Raw genomic sequence first — 17,716 nt, 5'->3', positions numbered from 1 at the left:
TTTTGGAGAATGCTCACAAATAACTATATAATTGATGTCAGCAATGTATTAATCTAACCACTTACTCCAAAAGACCCCAATGTCTTTTCTTATTTTGTTTTTATTTATTATTAAAATTTTTATTTTCTGTTTGATTTTTGAAAAAGTGGATAAACCACATTCATTAAAAGGGAGAAACAGTACAGAACAGAAAACACAATAGGAGCCGAGGCTCTACAAAAAAACCACAAGGAGTGGCAGAAAAAGGAAAAAAAGAAGAATAACATAGTCCAACCAAGAGGAGAGAGAGTGGAGAGCCACCCCTAAGGAGAAGACGGTCCCGAAGGGGTGCCAAAGGTCTGAAAAGCTACATCTCGCCTGGAGGGGGGGATCGCTCCGCAGGGGCAACAGGAATCGCATCACTGGAAGACAGATACTCAAGGCTTCTCTTGACCTTAGCCATCGGATCCTCAAGTTTTGCCCTCTTCGATTCTGGAGCTGCAGAAAACCAAGAGAGAACCAAATGCTCAATCTTTAAAATCAAAGCAACAGTCAAGAGACAACTAGCAGTGAAAATGCGAGCATTTCTTTCTAGCCAAATAACCCAAGTGATAGCCTTTAGCAACAAATCCCAGGACGGAAGTAAAATTTTTGGAATAGACCGACGACAATCACCCCAAAGGTCAGTAAGGGATCTAGGCGAACATCGGATGCCTAAAAGTTGACTAAAGTAAGTCCATATGTAGGAAGCCATTGGGCAGTGGATCAGCAAGTGCTCAGCAGTCTCCATACCTGCGTGGCACATCACACAAGTAGGCGTAGGTAAAACATTACATTTGCGGCTATCTAGGTTGTCTAGAGTCAAGATTTTGTTATCCCAAGCAAGCCAGTTGAAGAGGTTGATCTTTTTTGGACAGCCGCCTTTGAGAATGACATTAGTCTTATGACAATGAATTCCTCCATCATTCAAGAAATTATAGAATGTTTTAACCGAAAATCTCCCATTTGGAGCCAGCTTCCAAACATGTTTATCAATCGCAGAAAGGGGTGGGATCGGAGAGAGTTTAGGACGCATCACTCAGCAGGGAAATCATCTAAGTTTTCGCTTTGATTTGGATTAGGTAAACCAAAGTTTTGTCAATTTTAAAACTATCAATAATTTTTTTGAATTATACATATTTTTGTAATTATAATTTACTTTTAAAGTTTTAGTACAACATTAAAAATATCTTGTGTTTGATTAATATTAAGTAAATCAAAATTTTGTCAATTTCCAAAATTTCTATATTATTTTCAATTATATTTACTTTTGAAATTATAAATTTGGTTTTTAAAGTTTTTAATATGATTTTCGGAGATTTTTCAAAGTATTATATGAAATGTTCATATTTAAAAGAAATTTACTTATTCATCCACAAATTTATATATTTATATTTATTATATATATATATATATATATCTTGATAATTCTTAACATAAATTATTCTTTTGAAAGTCAATTAACTAATATAATAATCATAAGATATGAATTTTTTTTTCTCTTGGTCAAATAATGAACCATTCTAATCCCAAAATGTATATATATATATATAGATAAATATATGATATTTTAAACCCATCACATGTGTATACATATCTATATATATATATATATATATGCAGTACAACCCCTCTAATTGTATATAATTAATTTATTACATGTAATTATTACATTAATTTTAAAATGATATAATAGAATATTCAAGAAAAATAAACTTTTTTTTCGGTTATCATATATGCTTACTAAGATTTTTTCTATTATATATATATATATAGTCAAACATTTAATATTTTATTTTATTCCTCAAAATGAATTAACTTAATTTTATTCCCTATAGATTCCAAGTCCAATATATTTTTGTATTTATAATTAATTTTTTTAGAACAATTGGGAGTTGATTTTTGTTTTCCAATAAAAAATTAAATATAAAAAAACTTTACTTACCCCACTAAATAAGAAAAGTAAATTATTAGTATAATAGATTCATAATCTATTTACACATTTTATGCTTAATGAAATCATTGATATGCATATTAATGGTGCATGGTAATATTAATATTCATAACAAATGATATAAATAAACTATATTGCCTTCATTAAAAATAAATGATATTCATAAATTTAACAGATTTAAATAGCATAAAACACAAATAAAATCATTATATAGGGGACTCTATTGCTAAAATCATTAATTACAAATTAGTTTTTTCCTGCTTCAATTTTTTTCATCTTGTTGATTGCTTTATAACAATTTTGCCTCATTGTCAGATACAATTATACACATCAATTAAAGTTTATTAAGTCATAAATTTAATACAAAATTATCATAAAAAAGGTGATATCATAAAAATTACCTTTAGCTTAACAACATCAACATAGTCCTAAAATATTATTTGTTGGAATAAAATCAATTATAAAAATGTTAGATATGAAAAATTATTATTTAATAAACAAAATTAATTTGCTTTACACAAACCTTATTTTTAAATAAGAGGTTCTAATTCTTCAGCTTTTAGACAACCATTAATCTAATCTACAAAGTTACCCAACAAAGTACATGCAAGCTTGCTTTTTCATGTAAAAAAAAAAATCGCATCAAAACTTATATACAATAGTATAAAAAATAAGAATATACTCTAACATATAAAAAAATTTCTTGCCATAATAAATATGATTATGAGACTATAATGATGCATATAAATATTTTGAAAAACACACCTATATAAGTAAAGCATACTCTAGATTTTGAAGCACAACATCCCTGAGTTTGCTTGTCTTTCCACAAGATTTTTAAATTTTAGGATTATCTTTGCCAACGACTACTCCTATTACATCTTCAACAAAGTTGCATTATAAATCATCAGTTTTAAAGGCATAATAATTACATAAATAGTTAAATAATTACCAAATAATTCTTTTTCGTCGAGTTCGAGTGAAACCAAAATATCAGCAAACAATCAAAACCTAAAATATTGCCTTGAAAAATATTCATATATAGCATCTATAAATAATAGTTTTATATCAAAAAAAAAAAAAAAAACATGTTCATCCATAAGAACCATCTCAATGGTATTAATTTCCAATTTATCTTGGAAGCATGGAATCTGCCAAAGTCTAATAACCCAAACTTCAACATAATCTCTATATATAGAGAAAAATCTCTAATATTTAAATTTAGATAAAATAGGATATTTATTATTATTAATTTTAGAATTTGATATATGATATATGATATATAGGATATTTATTTTAGACTTTAATTTATCATAATATAAATCAACAAATTTCATATTTTAAAAATCAATTTTGAAAATATTAATTAAATAAGAGAGATAAGTTCTATCATCATGAAAAAAATAATCTATTTGTAATATTTTATTTAGGTTTTTATGAGAGCTTGACACATCATACTTTTGTTTTCTACTTTATTATATATTAGATTATTATTATTATTATTATTATTATTATTATTATTACTATTTATTTAGTTCTCTTTAGCTTAATTTTCAGCATAAGGTATACATGATGGAGGAGGTATTTTGGCAAATAAGAGAAGTAATGTTTTTCAATTACTCTGTTTGTTCACCTCAAGGTTCTGACTTTCTGGACATATGGTTTTAATTCAATCTAGTGAATGTGGGTTTTTGTTGTACGTTTGCTGGAAATAAAATCCTACTGTGGAAAGGATGGGAAGATGTTGTGAGAGGAAATGTTTGCTGAGTTAAGTCTTTGGATTTGAATGGTCAAGGTGGAATTATGTTCATGGTTTGCCTGGTTATGAGTGGATGGTTGTGAGATTGTTGACTGGTAATTTGTATTGGTGGGAAGCATGTTTCTCCATGTCAGTGAGGAGCATTATATCTGGTATGTTTTTGAATCTGGTATTAGCCGAGAGGTTTTTGTGGGTGTTGTTGGTTGGTCTTCATTGGGTGTGTATCTTGGTATTTTTGCTGGGTTGATGGTTGTAGTGGGATTGGAACCCTTAGGTAGCTTTTTTGTTTTGTTTTTCTATGTGTTTGCTTGAAGTTCTTATTAGTCTTTCTTTTTGAGTTGTATTGTTTAAAGGAGTTGGAGCTTAGTAAATGTTTACTTTTGGCTTGACCAAAAACAAAAAAAGCCTAGCATGCCCCTGATAAATGTTGGCCTTGCTCGTTTCCTAGGCTTCCTTGCCAAGCCCAAACTTAGCTTGAAACTTTGCCTAGCCCGGCCCACTTTTAGTTCGATCCAAGTTCAAAGAGCTCTTTCTCCAGCCTTCTTAGGAAGAAGGTTTAGAAGAAGAGGAGGAGGTACAAAGGACGCCGACGAAGGAGGAGCAAGACTTTCTTAAGTTGAGGGAACAATTGAAAGAAAAGATTCAGAAGAAACTTGAAGAAAGAAAGTGCTAAAGTTCTTGGACATACTTCACGGTCTCAGGATAGGATATCAGCAAATGACAAGTGCGTAGTTCTTCCTTGTTCTCCTAATGAGTTACTTGATATGTAGATTGCTTTTTGGTAATAATGATTCAATGCTTAAAGTTTGCTAGGTGCTTGATCAGTTTATTGCATAATTCTCCACAATTACATAAAAACTTAGATGACCAAAACATGCTTGATGCTTCTGTTTGGAAAGGATAATGATATTCTTTTGAGTGATAGAATTGTTTCTAATCATAGGATTTGTATCTGCATTGGCAGTCTGATTTTTCAAATCCAAACCTGAATGACTTTATTGGATATGTCTCCATGCATATTTCATCTTGCGTGCATTGAATTTGAAACATAACTTGCAAGAAATCACTTTCTATGCTAACCAATAGCTAGGGATAATGTTATAGAACATGATGTTGAATGAAATATGATTAACAATGAGTTATGTTGCATGAAGATTGTGATGAGATTTGTTTCAATCAGTGAACAACATTAAGCTTATGCAACATCCTCTTAACTTGTAATTAGGATGTTGTTGAACGTTTGGCTTTGTTCTTTGGTATTTCCTGATATCTTCGATCTTGTTCACAATTTTATTTTATTTTGTCATTATTAGTATTATTATTATTATTTGGTGCTAGCCTTTTTAGTAAGTTGTGCTTGAATATGATTTTGGATTTGGTTGCCAAATTTATGGTCCTCATATTGTGTAGCTTCTTGTAGATTTGGCTCTTTTTTTTATCCTTCATAGCCTGCTATTGCTCAACGGGTTATTGAGAAAAGCCGATTAATACGTGAAACTCAGCATATTACAGCTAAACTTAAAAGTTCTTCAAGTGTATGTATCATTGTCTATGTCATATATCCGACAAAGTGATCCCTTTTTCTTTCTTCCTTCATTGCTATTTTTTTACCAATTGTATTTATTCTTGTAGAACAAAAAGAATTCTACTTCTATATCTTACGGAATGAAGGGGCATAAGCATGTCTTGATACCATGATGTAGACGACAAAGGTTGCTATTTAGTATTCACATTTTCTAAGTTAACTTCTTCTTTGCAGATTAAGAAAAGCACAAACCCTCAAAGACATGCGTGACAGTTCATTTTTACCGTCGGATGATGCTGATATGCCAGTTCCCGAAAAGGATCAATCTACACCCTTGGTGACTACAGGTTCAAGTTCTGGTTTTTTGTCTTGATTCATGTAATCTAGTTTTGATTTATTAAGTTTCTAGGAAAATTTAGCCTTTTCATAGATGATACTGATACAGGTTATTTCTCATGTTCAAGATGTTAGATTAGCTTAAGCATCATTGAAGAACAAGTTGCCTATTAGCAAACCCTCGAAAGGCGAGCATCATCACTCTAGGGAACTCTACTCCTGCAAACATGCCTATTCCTACCAAAGGCGCCGTTGTGAAAGAAGCTCTTGCAAACATGCCTAGGTTACCTTCATCTGAATTGAGGAAAGCTAGTCAGAATATATGCGGAATGTTAGGATCGAGAAACCCGGATAAGCAACACACACACTCTACTTCTTAGGAATTTTCGTAACTAGGAGTATGGACGATGATAATCACATAATTTCACTCAATTCTCACAAAGTATAATCACTTCAATGTCATACAACAAGAGCAAATGCGAAAGAGAAAGAAGGCAGGAGTTTTCTCTACACTCTGAATAATTTGCTTATTTCATTCAATCAAACACCAGTCATTTAAACAAACACTTAGCAGACCAACCTTCATAGTTGTACAGTACATACATAGAGAACATTCAACTTAAACAAACATTACAAACAAATACAGTAAAAGGTGAATTTAAGCATCCCCAGGTGCAGCACAAACACCTGCATCCTGCTTAACAACTTTCTATCATTTCTTGATTTGAGTATTGAGATGAGAAGCACCAATGCTGAATTTCTGGAGAATCCCTGGAGCTACAGCAGTGTGAGCATCTTGTGTTATGTTCTAATCAATATCTCCAACATGGAATTGGGCCTGCCAGACCTGCAGGCGGAGAAGGAGGCAACGACGACGATGGAATTCAGGGTGTAAAAGGTACTGACAAGGGGCCCCCAGTCGATGACAAAAGCACATTTGCACAGGTGGTGAGCTTGGAGGCTTCAGGCGAGTCACGCTTGTCGAAGGAGGTGGTCAAACAATCATCTAAGAAATGGAGGTCCATGGAACAACAGGGAGGGCCAAGACTGGCGGGTGCCAAACGTCCGTGATCTTCCAACGAGGTGACTTGCGGCCGCTGCTTCCGATCATCTCATCGAACCGCGGAATGCCGTCACCAAATTGTTTGCCTGCGGTGCGCTTGCGCAGTCATATGGCGGCGAGATGCCCGGTGATTCTTAGCCCCAATCGCAAGAGACTCCACGTGAGATCAAAGAAGGGTAGTTCGAAAGAGAAGGAGGGCAGTCAAAAGGAAGATCTTCGACCGATGCAAGTGCCTTTGAAGGCGACAGCTGCTCAGGAGGTGGGGCATTCTAGCAGGGAATCTTTATCGATCTCTCTCTCGCCAGAGATTGAGAAGCTGCGTGATGATCTGGCCAAAATTTCAGTTCTAACGCTGGTTGAAGGACACGTCAATGAATCCAGTGTTTTGGAGGTGGCTCCGACGATCATTAATACGAACCTTGCTGCCCCAGTCACTCCTCTAAACGATTGTTCCTATCTATTACCGTTGGCCAGTAGGGGAAGAAGTTAGAGAGGCTTGTAAGCTGGGCAGCTTCAAAGTGGATACAAGTGATGGTTCGTGCACTATGAAGCTTGCTCCGTGGTCAGCCGAAATTGGAGCTGGGGAACCATTGATGAAGTATTAAAACTGGTGGGAGAGCTCATCGCCGTATCTCAGGCGACCACTTCTCATAAATTTTTTCTCTCGGTCCTTGTCCGGCATCGCGCAGATGTGATGCTGCTATTTGAGCTAGATTTCAGCTTGGGTATGCGTCGATACTGGGTGTTGATTACTGGGGAGAATGGGTTGATACTGAAATTTCATCAGGACCTTGGCAGGTATGTGTTGCAACTCCAAAGTGCGGTTGCCGACGAAGCTTTTGAGCAGCGAGCGGAGAGGCACAGTACCCATGAGATTCCTGCAGGTGAGAAGGGTAAGTTTGCACTTGGTCCTTTGAAAGCGAGTGGACTGGTTAAGCAAAGCTCTCATCTAGAAATTCCTGCAGGGGATTCGATAGGGATCACTGGGGGTGAGGAGGTTGGCCGAGTCTTACCGGCAACCATGGCCGTGGTGGAGCGCAGCTCCCACTGGTGCAGTGACAATAACCTTGGTTCTAAATCTCTTAACATTTCAGGCAAGGCCGAGATTGTGGGGGTGGTTGAGCAAAGCTCCCGTTGAGTTACACCGATGACCAACCTCTGCCCTAGAACAGCTAGGGTTCGGACCGTTGGTCCATTGACAGAGAGGGAGAGAACTAGAGGCGCTGAGCGTGCTCAAATCTCCGAGCGCCATCAATTGATTCGACCGGGCGTTAGGCTGGTGCAGGAACCCAGGTAGCGTCATGTCGAATTGGGGAAGGTCAAGGGGACAGATGGCGAGATCAGGATGGCCGAGGTTTCTCATGTTCATAAACACGTGAAGATCTTAAGGAAGGGGATGCATGAGGAGCCACTTGAAGTTCGGGTTAAAGTTGATAAACAAGGGGTTATAGGTGGGCCTCCAATGGGGCCTGCTGGGCCTGAACTGTTGGATCCGATTGTCTTGTAAGAGGCAAAGGTTCATTCGGATCAAGGAATTTCAATCCAAGGTACTCAATGTGACACACTCTTATTATGTGAGGTGATGGGCCGTGACATGGGCCGGGGTCTGGGCCGCGGTTGCTCACACAATCAGCAGGTTGTTGTTGATGTGGAAGTTGGGCCTCGTGTGCAGGTGCAAGATGGGCCGGTTGAGGGAATTGGTGAATACCATCAAGTGGCTAACAAGGATTGTTCTTTGGGCCATGAGTTGGGCTGTGAGCGGAAGGAGGGGTCCAAAATGGGGGAAGCTAAGATGACTACTCAAGGTGAGACCACGGGGAACTCCGAGATAAATGAGGGTCTGACTTTCACTCTTCGTGGGAGTGCTATTAAGGAGGGTGGTACATTGAATTCCCGGTGGGATGATGGCCATGACATGAAGAAGATAAATTTCAGAGACGAAGCTTCAAGAACGAATTTTCCTACTCCTGGGGGATTTACTTAGGAATTTTTAGAAGGAGGATGGGCCCTGCGGCCCTGTGTTAGCAAACCGGGTGTTGATGAGGGGGAAACGTCCCTTTCCCTAGTTGATGTTCAGTCTTATTCAGTGGTGATTGTGACCTCAGAGTGCAGCTCTGACTCTGATGACTCTATTTCGGAATTTGAGAGGAAACTCAGGGTGTTATTGCCTGATTTACATGGAGGTGCTAACTCGATAGTGGGGAAGCAACCCCGTGGCACCCAGAAAAGTGAGCGGAAGAAGAAACCATCCTCACGGTTCAATGAGGAGGCCGACTTCATTGCTGAACCCCCGAGATCTTCTAAGAAGAAGGGAATGTCCAACAATGATGGGGAATGTACATCTTCCAAACCCTGTTTACTTTCTGATTGGAATGATGTGCAACTTGCTAAATATTGTGATGCTTGTGGTATCTCTTTTGTAAATGATGAGCATGCTTGTTTGAATTACCTACGTCAATTAGAACTTTCCCATTTGGCCCTTTTGAAGGAGCCGGCTTCCTCCTTAGAGGAGCGTGATGTGTAAGGTTGTCCATGAACATTATAACTTGGAACGTTATGGGACTTGGGAAACCTGCCAAGTGGTTTCTGGAAAAGGATTTTTTAAACATGCATTTCGCGGATATTTGTTGTCTACAAGAATCTAAGCTTGAAGAGATTTCTGATTCAACATGGAGGGAAATTGGTGGGTACCGCCTTGACAAATTCTCTTTTATCCCGGCGCACGGCTCGGGCAGAGGTACTGTCATTGGGTGGAACAGTGCATTAATGACTGGTACTCTGGTGGGGAGGGGTAATTCTCGCTTTCGATTGAGTTTTATTCTAAGATTGTGAATTTGACTTGGAGATGCACTTCGGTCTATGGACCTAACGCTAGATCGCTCAAGTTTGCTTTTTGGGAGAAGCTACGTTCCATGGCGGGACCTCCTGGGATGCCTTGGATTATTTGTGGTGACTTCAATGCCACCTTTAATGTGAAGGATAAAAATGGCGGGCTTCCCAATTTGGAGGATATTAGGAAGGCGAATTTGTTTCTCCAGGATCTGCTGTTGCAGGAACCCCGGCAGTTGGGCGCCGTTATTCTTGGACAAATGGCCAAGCGGATCCGATCTGGGTTAAGCTGGACAGATTCATTATTAACAATGAATGTGCTAGCCTCTTCCCTAGGATGATCCAGAACAGTCTGCCTCGTTTGGGGTCGGATCATGTCCTCATCCGGCTTGAGTTAGAAAATCACTGCTTTAAACCGTGACCATTTAGGTACGAGTTAGCCTGGTCCACAGGGTCGTGGTGCCTTTGTCTTTTCAAAAAAATTGATGGCCCTCAAGCCCCAACTGCGTGTCTGGGCGAAAATTTCGTTTGGCTCCATTAAACTCAAGAAACTTGCTCTGCTGAACGAATTGGAATTGCTGGACTCTGCTAAGGAGACCAGGCTCCTGCAGGACACGGAGTGCAAACGAGAGGAGGATATCATATCGGATTTATTCCTTCTTCGTAAGCAAGAAGAGTTGTACTGGAAGCAGCGTTCCAGGTTGCAGTGGTTGAAAGAGGGTGATGAGAATACCAGCTTCTTCCATGCAGTGGCAAACGGCCGTAAATATAGGAATTTCATACCTAATATCACTTTCTATGGTGATGTTTTGACTAATCCGAAAGAGATTGGGAAAGCATTTGTTGCTCGCTTTCACCAGCAATTTGGGTCCAAGCGTTCGTCTCGCTTGCTGATTGATTTCCGTAAACTGTTGGCCAATAGGAATTATGTGGATTTGTTACAGTTGGAAATACCATTTTCGATAGACCTTGGCAAAGATAAGGCTCCCGGCCCCGATGGCTTCCCCTTGCAGTTCTCCAGACAATTTGGGAGTTAGTCAAATCTGACCTGATGCAACTCTGCGAGGACTTCTATTGGGGGAGAGCGAATCTTGAGCGAATTAATTGGGCTAGCGTTGTCCTTATCCCCAAGGTGGAGACTCCTGAGTCTATTGGGGATCTCCGACCCATCAGCTTGATTAACTCCACGCTAAAAATTTTATCAAAAATTTTAGCGACTCATCTTAGTCCGTATATGAATTCTTTGGTTGCTACGGATCAATCGGCTTTCTTGAAGGGAAGGTGTATTCTTGATAATATTGCCACGGCCGAGGAACTAATTTTTAGTCTCTATAAACGTAAACTCCCGGGGTTTATTTTAAAAGTGGACTTCGCCAATACTTTTGACCTTGCGGATTGGGATTTCCTTTTCTATCTACTGCTCCCTCGTGGTTTTGGGATAGATGGGTTAGTTGGATTAAATGTATTTTGAGCACTTCAAAAGCGTCGATCCTTGTTAACAGATCCCCAAATGGGTACATTAGGTACAAGAGAGGGCTGAGACAAGGTGATCCTCTGTCTCCCTGCTCTTTGTTCTGGTGACTGATGTGCTTAGTTCGATGTTTACCCATGCTCTTAATGCTAAGATCTTAGTTGGGGTTTAACGTCTGGGGGTATTAAGGACCTAAGGATTATTAAACTGATTCTGTATCTCTTCGAAGGGATGACAGGTCTTGAAACTGATTCTGTAAAGACGGAGACCCTCCATTGTAATAGAGGTCTGCTCCCTATCACCTACTTGGGCATCCCAATTTCGGGTCATAGACCCCGTAGGCAAGACTGGGATGGGATCATTCACAAGGTGAGACGTAGGCTATCGTCCTGGAAGCTGCGTCACATCTCCTTAGGTGGTCGCCCTATCCTTGTGAATTTGGTCCTGTCCGCTATCCCAACGTACTGGATGTCCATTTTTCGCTTACCGGTTTGGGTCATCAATGACATTGACCGCATCAGAAGGGACTTTCTTTGGTCTGGTCATGATATTAATCATCCGAGTTGCCGCCTGGTAAGCTGGAAACTTCTCTGCCGACCTAGGGATCAGGGTGGCTGGGGTATCCTGGATCTTGCTAAATTTAACTAAGCGCTTTTGGGAAAATGGTGGTGGAAATACATGATGGATCTTGATTGGGACGGTGTAAAGGTCATTCTTTTTAATTATGGATCTACTCGGTCGAAGTTATGGCCTAGTCAGGTTGGAAGGATTTCCTTCTTTTGGAAAGGTGTCTTTAACTGCTTGCCGGCTCTTCGAAGCTGCTTAGCTCAAGATGTGGTCTCTGACAAGGATACCCTTTTCTGGAAAGATAGTTGGTTGGAGGGTTGTGCTCCTATAAACTGGTGGCCTGAGGCATTCAGGGCCAGCCATAGCCCCAACGATACGGTGCTCAAGCTTATCCACTTGTTGGACGAGCTTCTTTTTATTGGTAATGAATCGATCAATCAGATCCGTGTGAGATTGCGGACGGCAGATAGCAGGCTTGTGGATAATATTCGGTGGAGATGTAATGGGAATGGTATTCTCTCTGTTAAATCCTTCTACAATTTCCTTATTGATGGGGGTCTCCAGTGTCCGATTACCCAGTTCTTTTGTCGTGGGGATGCCCCAAAAAAATCAACCTCTTCAACTGGCTGGTGTGGAAAAACATAATCCTGACTTTGGAGAATCTGGCTAGAAGGAGGTGTAACAGGCTGCCTACCGACACGTGGGTCTTGTGTCACGCTGGCTCGGAATCGACTGACCACTTGTTCATTCATTGTCCCGTTGCAAAATTTTTATGGGAGTACTTTTCTGCAATTCTGCACTTACCCCGGTTACCGTACTCCATCGAGGACCTGTGGGGCCGGTAGAGGACATGCTTGCACCATGACAGAAGGGCTTTTGGAGACTTAGTTGCGAAGGCTTTAATTTGGATTGTTTGGCTAGATAGGAGTGATTGTATTTTTAATGCCAATGTTACGCCTGCTCATTGTCTCATTGTGAAAATTGATCATATGCTGGTATCTTGGTGCTCTTATGTCGCATAGGGCCCTAGACGAAGATGGAGGATGACATCAGCACGGTGAAAAAAAGTCTGGAGTTTCTCGGCCCTCGTGTTCAGGAGATTGGCGAGACTCAGACCTCTGAGGAGACACACATTCTTGGCTCTATCTAGGTTCTGAGTTAGCATGTTCGCTTGGGCTCCTGCCCGTTTTGTTGTTTTCTTTTGTTGTACTTAACCACACCTAGTGGTTGGGGTCTGTTGCACTTTTGTTGTTTTTAATGTGAGGTGATTTATCCACCTTTTAAAAAAAAAAATTACAAATGATTCAACATGGAAGAGAACCATCAGTAAAGCCTCAATCTACTACCCAAAATTAAACAATAAAATTTGTGCAATGCTAATTAGAATAAATCATATATAGCATTTGATTAATTATAACAATATTATTATTATTCTAATTAAATAAATTTTAAAATTGGAATTCTTGAGTAAAATAATAAATAAAATTAATTTTTAAATAATAAAATATATCATAAAATATGATAAATAAACAAATAAAACTTTTAAAAATTTGATAGTGGAACATTTCATCAATCATTCAAGATCAAATTTGAAAGTATTCTTGTACATATATAGATTATCCTTGAATGGAATTCTAAATTCATTAAAATTAGATTAGTATAAGAATTTAATGTTTATATAATTACCACTTTTTCTGCCGTACAAGTTGAGTTTTTGTTTTATTAATAAATTGTACTATAACATTTTTATCATAATAGAGGAGAACTAGTACTATCTCTATAATAGTATTCTACACTAAAAAATTGATACTTTATGTTTTTTTTGTTTGTCTCCTCAAATTGGAAGTTAAAGATTCAAATCATTCATAACTTTAAAATTAGGGTTTGCGAAAGAAATTTACATATATAACTTATCTATGACTTTGTTCAAAAACAAACCAACCCGTAGGTGTGGATTTGATTTTTGATTGATTTTATAGTTTATAGGGAGTGACGCGTTAAAACATCAATACATAATAAATAAATAAATAGATAGATAAATCGTTCATCATGGCCATCTTTTTCAACTCCATGACCATTATTGATTCCGTTCCAGTGCATCATCATGCTGCACCATCAAATAGTTAGATGCTCCATGATATTATCTTCCAGATCCAATAGGTGACTATAAAAATAGTTCACAACCGTTGGACCAAATTCCAAAATCAATTCTCACCGTCGAATCTGATTTGTAGCCCCAAAACATAAAAAAAATAATAAACAACAACCTGCTCCACTCCTGCACATAAGCAACAAGGCACTATTTATTATTATTATTTTTTTTTGAAAGAGAGTATTTAAAAAATTGTTCATTTTCCTCTTATATGTTTGTGTTTTTCTCTGTCAAACCAGCAATCTCTCATTTTTTTTATTTTTTGCAAATTTTTAAAAAATCAATATAAAATATTTTACATCTATTTATAAATACTATTAAAGTAGATGTATAGAATGCTTTAGGAGTGATTCAAGGAATAATTTTAATATTTTTATTATATTAAATATGGTATTAATAATTAAAAGTTTTAATTGCATAATAGGCATTGATTTCATCATGGGCTTTAATTGGTTTATATTAAATATTTAATATGATGTTCCAATGGAAATGGATGGTAATATGATTAAAGAGGGTTTACAAAAATATTTATATATATATATTTTTTTTTTTTGCATATATTTAAAGTGGCATAGATTTCATCATGGCCATTAAATCTGTTTTATATGAAATCCTTCGTATTTTTTTTTAAAGTTTTTGGTTTAAAAATATTTTTTTTGGTATTATATTAAATATTAAATATACAAATATTTATTTATTTTTTGCATATATTTAAAGTGCCATAGATTTCATCATGACTATTAAATCGGTTTTTTATTAAATCCTTCCTATTTTTTTAAAGTTTTTGGTTTAAAAATATTTTTTTTGGTATTATATTAAATATTAAATATAAAGATTTTTATTTTTTTTGCATATATTTAAAGTAGCATAGATTTCATCATGACCATTAAATCGGTTTTTTATTAAATCGGTTTTATATACCGATTTTTTTTGGTATTATATTAAATATTAAATATACAAAAAAAATATAGGAGACTAATAGATAATATTATTATATTAAATAAGATCTCCTAATGAAAACAGATAATAATCTGATTGGAGAGGGTTTGAAGGAAGATTTTTAAACTCTTTTTTTTAAAAATTTTTCCTCATTGGATTATAAACATATAAAATTTAATGGAATTAATTTATCATGGGTATTAAGTAAGTTTTATATTAAAATTTAATAAGATGTACTCATGCACACATATGGCATTTGGAAATTGAAAATTTTTGCTAAATTTATTTGGAATTATTGGTTTAGAAAAAAGAATAAACAACATTTATTTGGTATGACATAAAATATGAAAAAAATAAAATAATATTGTGTTATTAATTAAAAAATTATAAATAAATGAATAAAAATTTAACGACATTTATTTGGTATTACATTAAATTACAACATAAGCTTTATTTTTAAAATTACCAATAGTTTCATATTTATTAAATGATATAGATTGGATTTATAGGAGGATGAATAAACAATTGTAGAATAAGATGAAAAATATAAAATAAATTTAAAATTTTCTATTATATTTAAGTTATATATATATTACTTATGATATTAATAATTAAAAAACTTTAATCACACTTATTTATTTATGCAATAATTGTCTATAAAGCCTTTGAAATTTAAAGTATACAATAGTTTCTATTGTATGAGTTATTTAATTATATTATTTAAATTTGCTCCCAGAGTGTTTGAAGGAATAAATTTAAATTTTTTATTACATTTAAGTTTTTATTTATATTGCTTATGATATTAATAATAAAAAACTTTAATTGCATTTATTTATTTATGCAATAAATGCTCATAAGACTTTTAAAATCCAAAGTATTCAACAGTTTCCATTGAGTTATTTAATTATATTATTTTTATAATTTGCTCTCAGAGTGTTTGAAAAAATAAATTAAATTTTTTTATTAAATTTAAATTTTTATTTATATCACTTATGATATTAATAATTAAAAAAAATAATTATACTTATTTATTTATGCAAGAATCCGATGTGAAGCCAGGGAGAATGCCTAGTATATATTATGAAATATGAACAAGCTAAATATCGGGGCTTGCATATGTATGGAGACCATGTGCTAAGAGATCGTTAGCTATATATATTGTATACGTAATTATTAGATATATTTATAAAAAATATTTAAGAGAATAAAAAATTGAAATTAATTAAATGAAAGGCCGAAAAAGAGTTTTTTTAAGTATGAAATTAATAATTTTATAATGATAACTAATGTGAACTACCAAAATGGATAAAAAGTGAAATTACAATCTTCAAGAGAGGAAATTTATATAAATCAATTAATAAGTTGAGATCAATTAAATTTTCTTTTTTTATTTAAAAAAAAAGTGAAATTTTCATATGAAAGGTGGAAACATGTCTTGGCCATAGCAATGCTGGAAACTTGAGTCAATCCAATCATTCTAGTCAAATTTAAATAAAATTAAACAAATAAAATTATGAAATTTAAGAATACACAATAAATAGCAACTAGCAATATAATAAAAGTAAAAGTTCATAAACCAATAGAAGTAGTAAATAGTAAATACTACAAGTTAGTAGATGGTTACTAGTTTTAAGTGATGATCTTCAACATCACCCCCAATATAATTAACGTGCTTCCTTGATGTGAGAGACATATATAATCCGTAATTTATCACACTATCAACAAACATTATTGAATATATATATATATATTGAGAGAAACTGAGCAAGATGAATGGCTATCCGAGCTCAAACTTTTGAATTGGTCCCAAGTCAATCTCAGGAGTCAAGATGTTGGAGAAGGCTATGTTAACAAAAACATAAAAAAAAATGAGGAGGAGATACATTCACTGCTGATTGATCAAGCTACTACTGGTTAATTTCCTTCATTACAAATCATATGAGGAGCTGTTTTTCTTTCATTACAAAGCATATATATATATATATAAGGAGTTGTTTCTTTCATTACAAAGCACGTGAGGAGCACACGATCTTACAACTTATGCCAGCTCAGCTTTTAGTTAAATCTAATACCAAATTATATGTTGCCAACTTAGCAAATCAGTAACTTATAACTGATTTGCTGAGTTAGCTAATTAGTTACAATAGTTTTCCTACAGCTTTGTTCTAATGTTTGAGCATATATAAAGGGCTCCTCTTCTCTGTAAAATTTCAGATCAATGAAATCAGTCCCTTTCCTCTAAAATTTTGCTCTTCTCCTTTACTTTCTTCGATTCTTGCTCGTAGATCAAATCTTTGGAGTGTTTTGTTCATTTAGTGAAGCAGCAAGGATGGGAGTTCTGGTTCTCAGTTTTAGCAGAGATTAAGGGGCTGTTTGGTTACTAATATTTCAAATTACAGTGTAAGTCAAATTACATGTAATTGAAATTACTGTATTTTCACTTACATCATGGTTGTTTGCTTGCCTGAAAATGAAAATGCTGCATTTTCTTTTCAAGTGTTTGGTTTGATGTAAATTGTGGGTTATAATCACCATGTAAAGTAAGTGGTGAGATTACCCCTATTTTCAAAATTTTTATAATTTATAATTTTCTTTAATATTTCATTTAAAATCTATTTTATTTATTTTAGTTAATATATTTTATTTAGTTAAATGGATTTAAGTTAATGAATTTTATTTATTTAATTTTTATTTAATTTTTTTTAAATTAATTATTCAATATACTTGAATTGAACTTACTAATACAACCATTAATTGATGCTTATCACTTAAGCATACTCACTTGAAATTGAATCTAAAATTACTCAAGTCATCTAAATTCAACAAACTCAAATTCTATAAAGTCAACAAATCATATTCACAAATTCACCATGTTCATAAAACAAGATATAAAATCGACAAATCATATTCAATAATTCAACATGTTCATCAAACAAGTATGAGACTCAACAACCTAAATTTAACAACCAACACAATTAGATTGTCAACATGTTCATAAAGCATAACATAGTTCAACAACTCCAAACAAAAACAACATGCAAAATAATAAATGTCCATAAACTTAAAAACACACAAAATAAGTAAATCATAAGAGTAGACAATC

The 17,716-nt window shown here is 35.0% G+C and overlaps 1 protein-coding gene across 1 annotated transcript; it reads right to left on the bottom strand.

Moving 5' to 3' along the window:
* Window positions 1-346: 346 nt before the first annotated feature.
* Window positions 347-1,054, bottom strand: LOC120271576. Its single transcript, XM_039278256.1, has one exon. The coding sequence runs from the start codon at window positions 1,052-1,054 to the stop codon at window positions 347-349; it is 708 nt and encodes a 235-aa protein (XP_039134190.1).
* Window positions 1,055-17,716: the final 16,662 nt, after the last annotated feature.

This window comes from Dioscorea cayenensis, chromosome 11 (assembly GCF_009730915.1).
Source record: "Dioscorea cayenensis subsp. rotundata cultivar TDr96_F1 chromosome 11, TDr96_F1_v2_PseudoChromosome.rev07_lg8_w22 25.fasta, whole genome shotgun sequence".
Lineage (NCBI taxonomy): Eukaryota > Viridiplantae > Streptophyta > Magnoliopsida > Dioscoreales > Dioscoreaceae > Dioscorea > Dioscorea cayenensis.
Note: the sequence above shows the minus strand (reverse complement) of the source record. Positions and strands in the feature narration are given on the sequence as shown.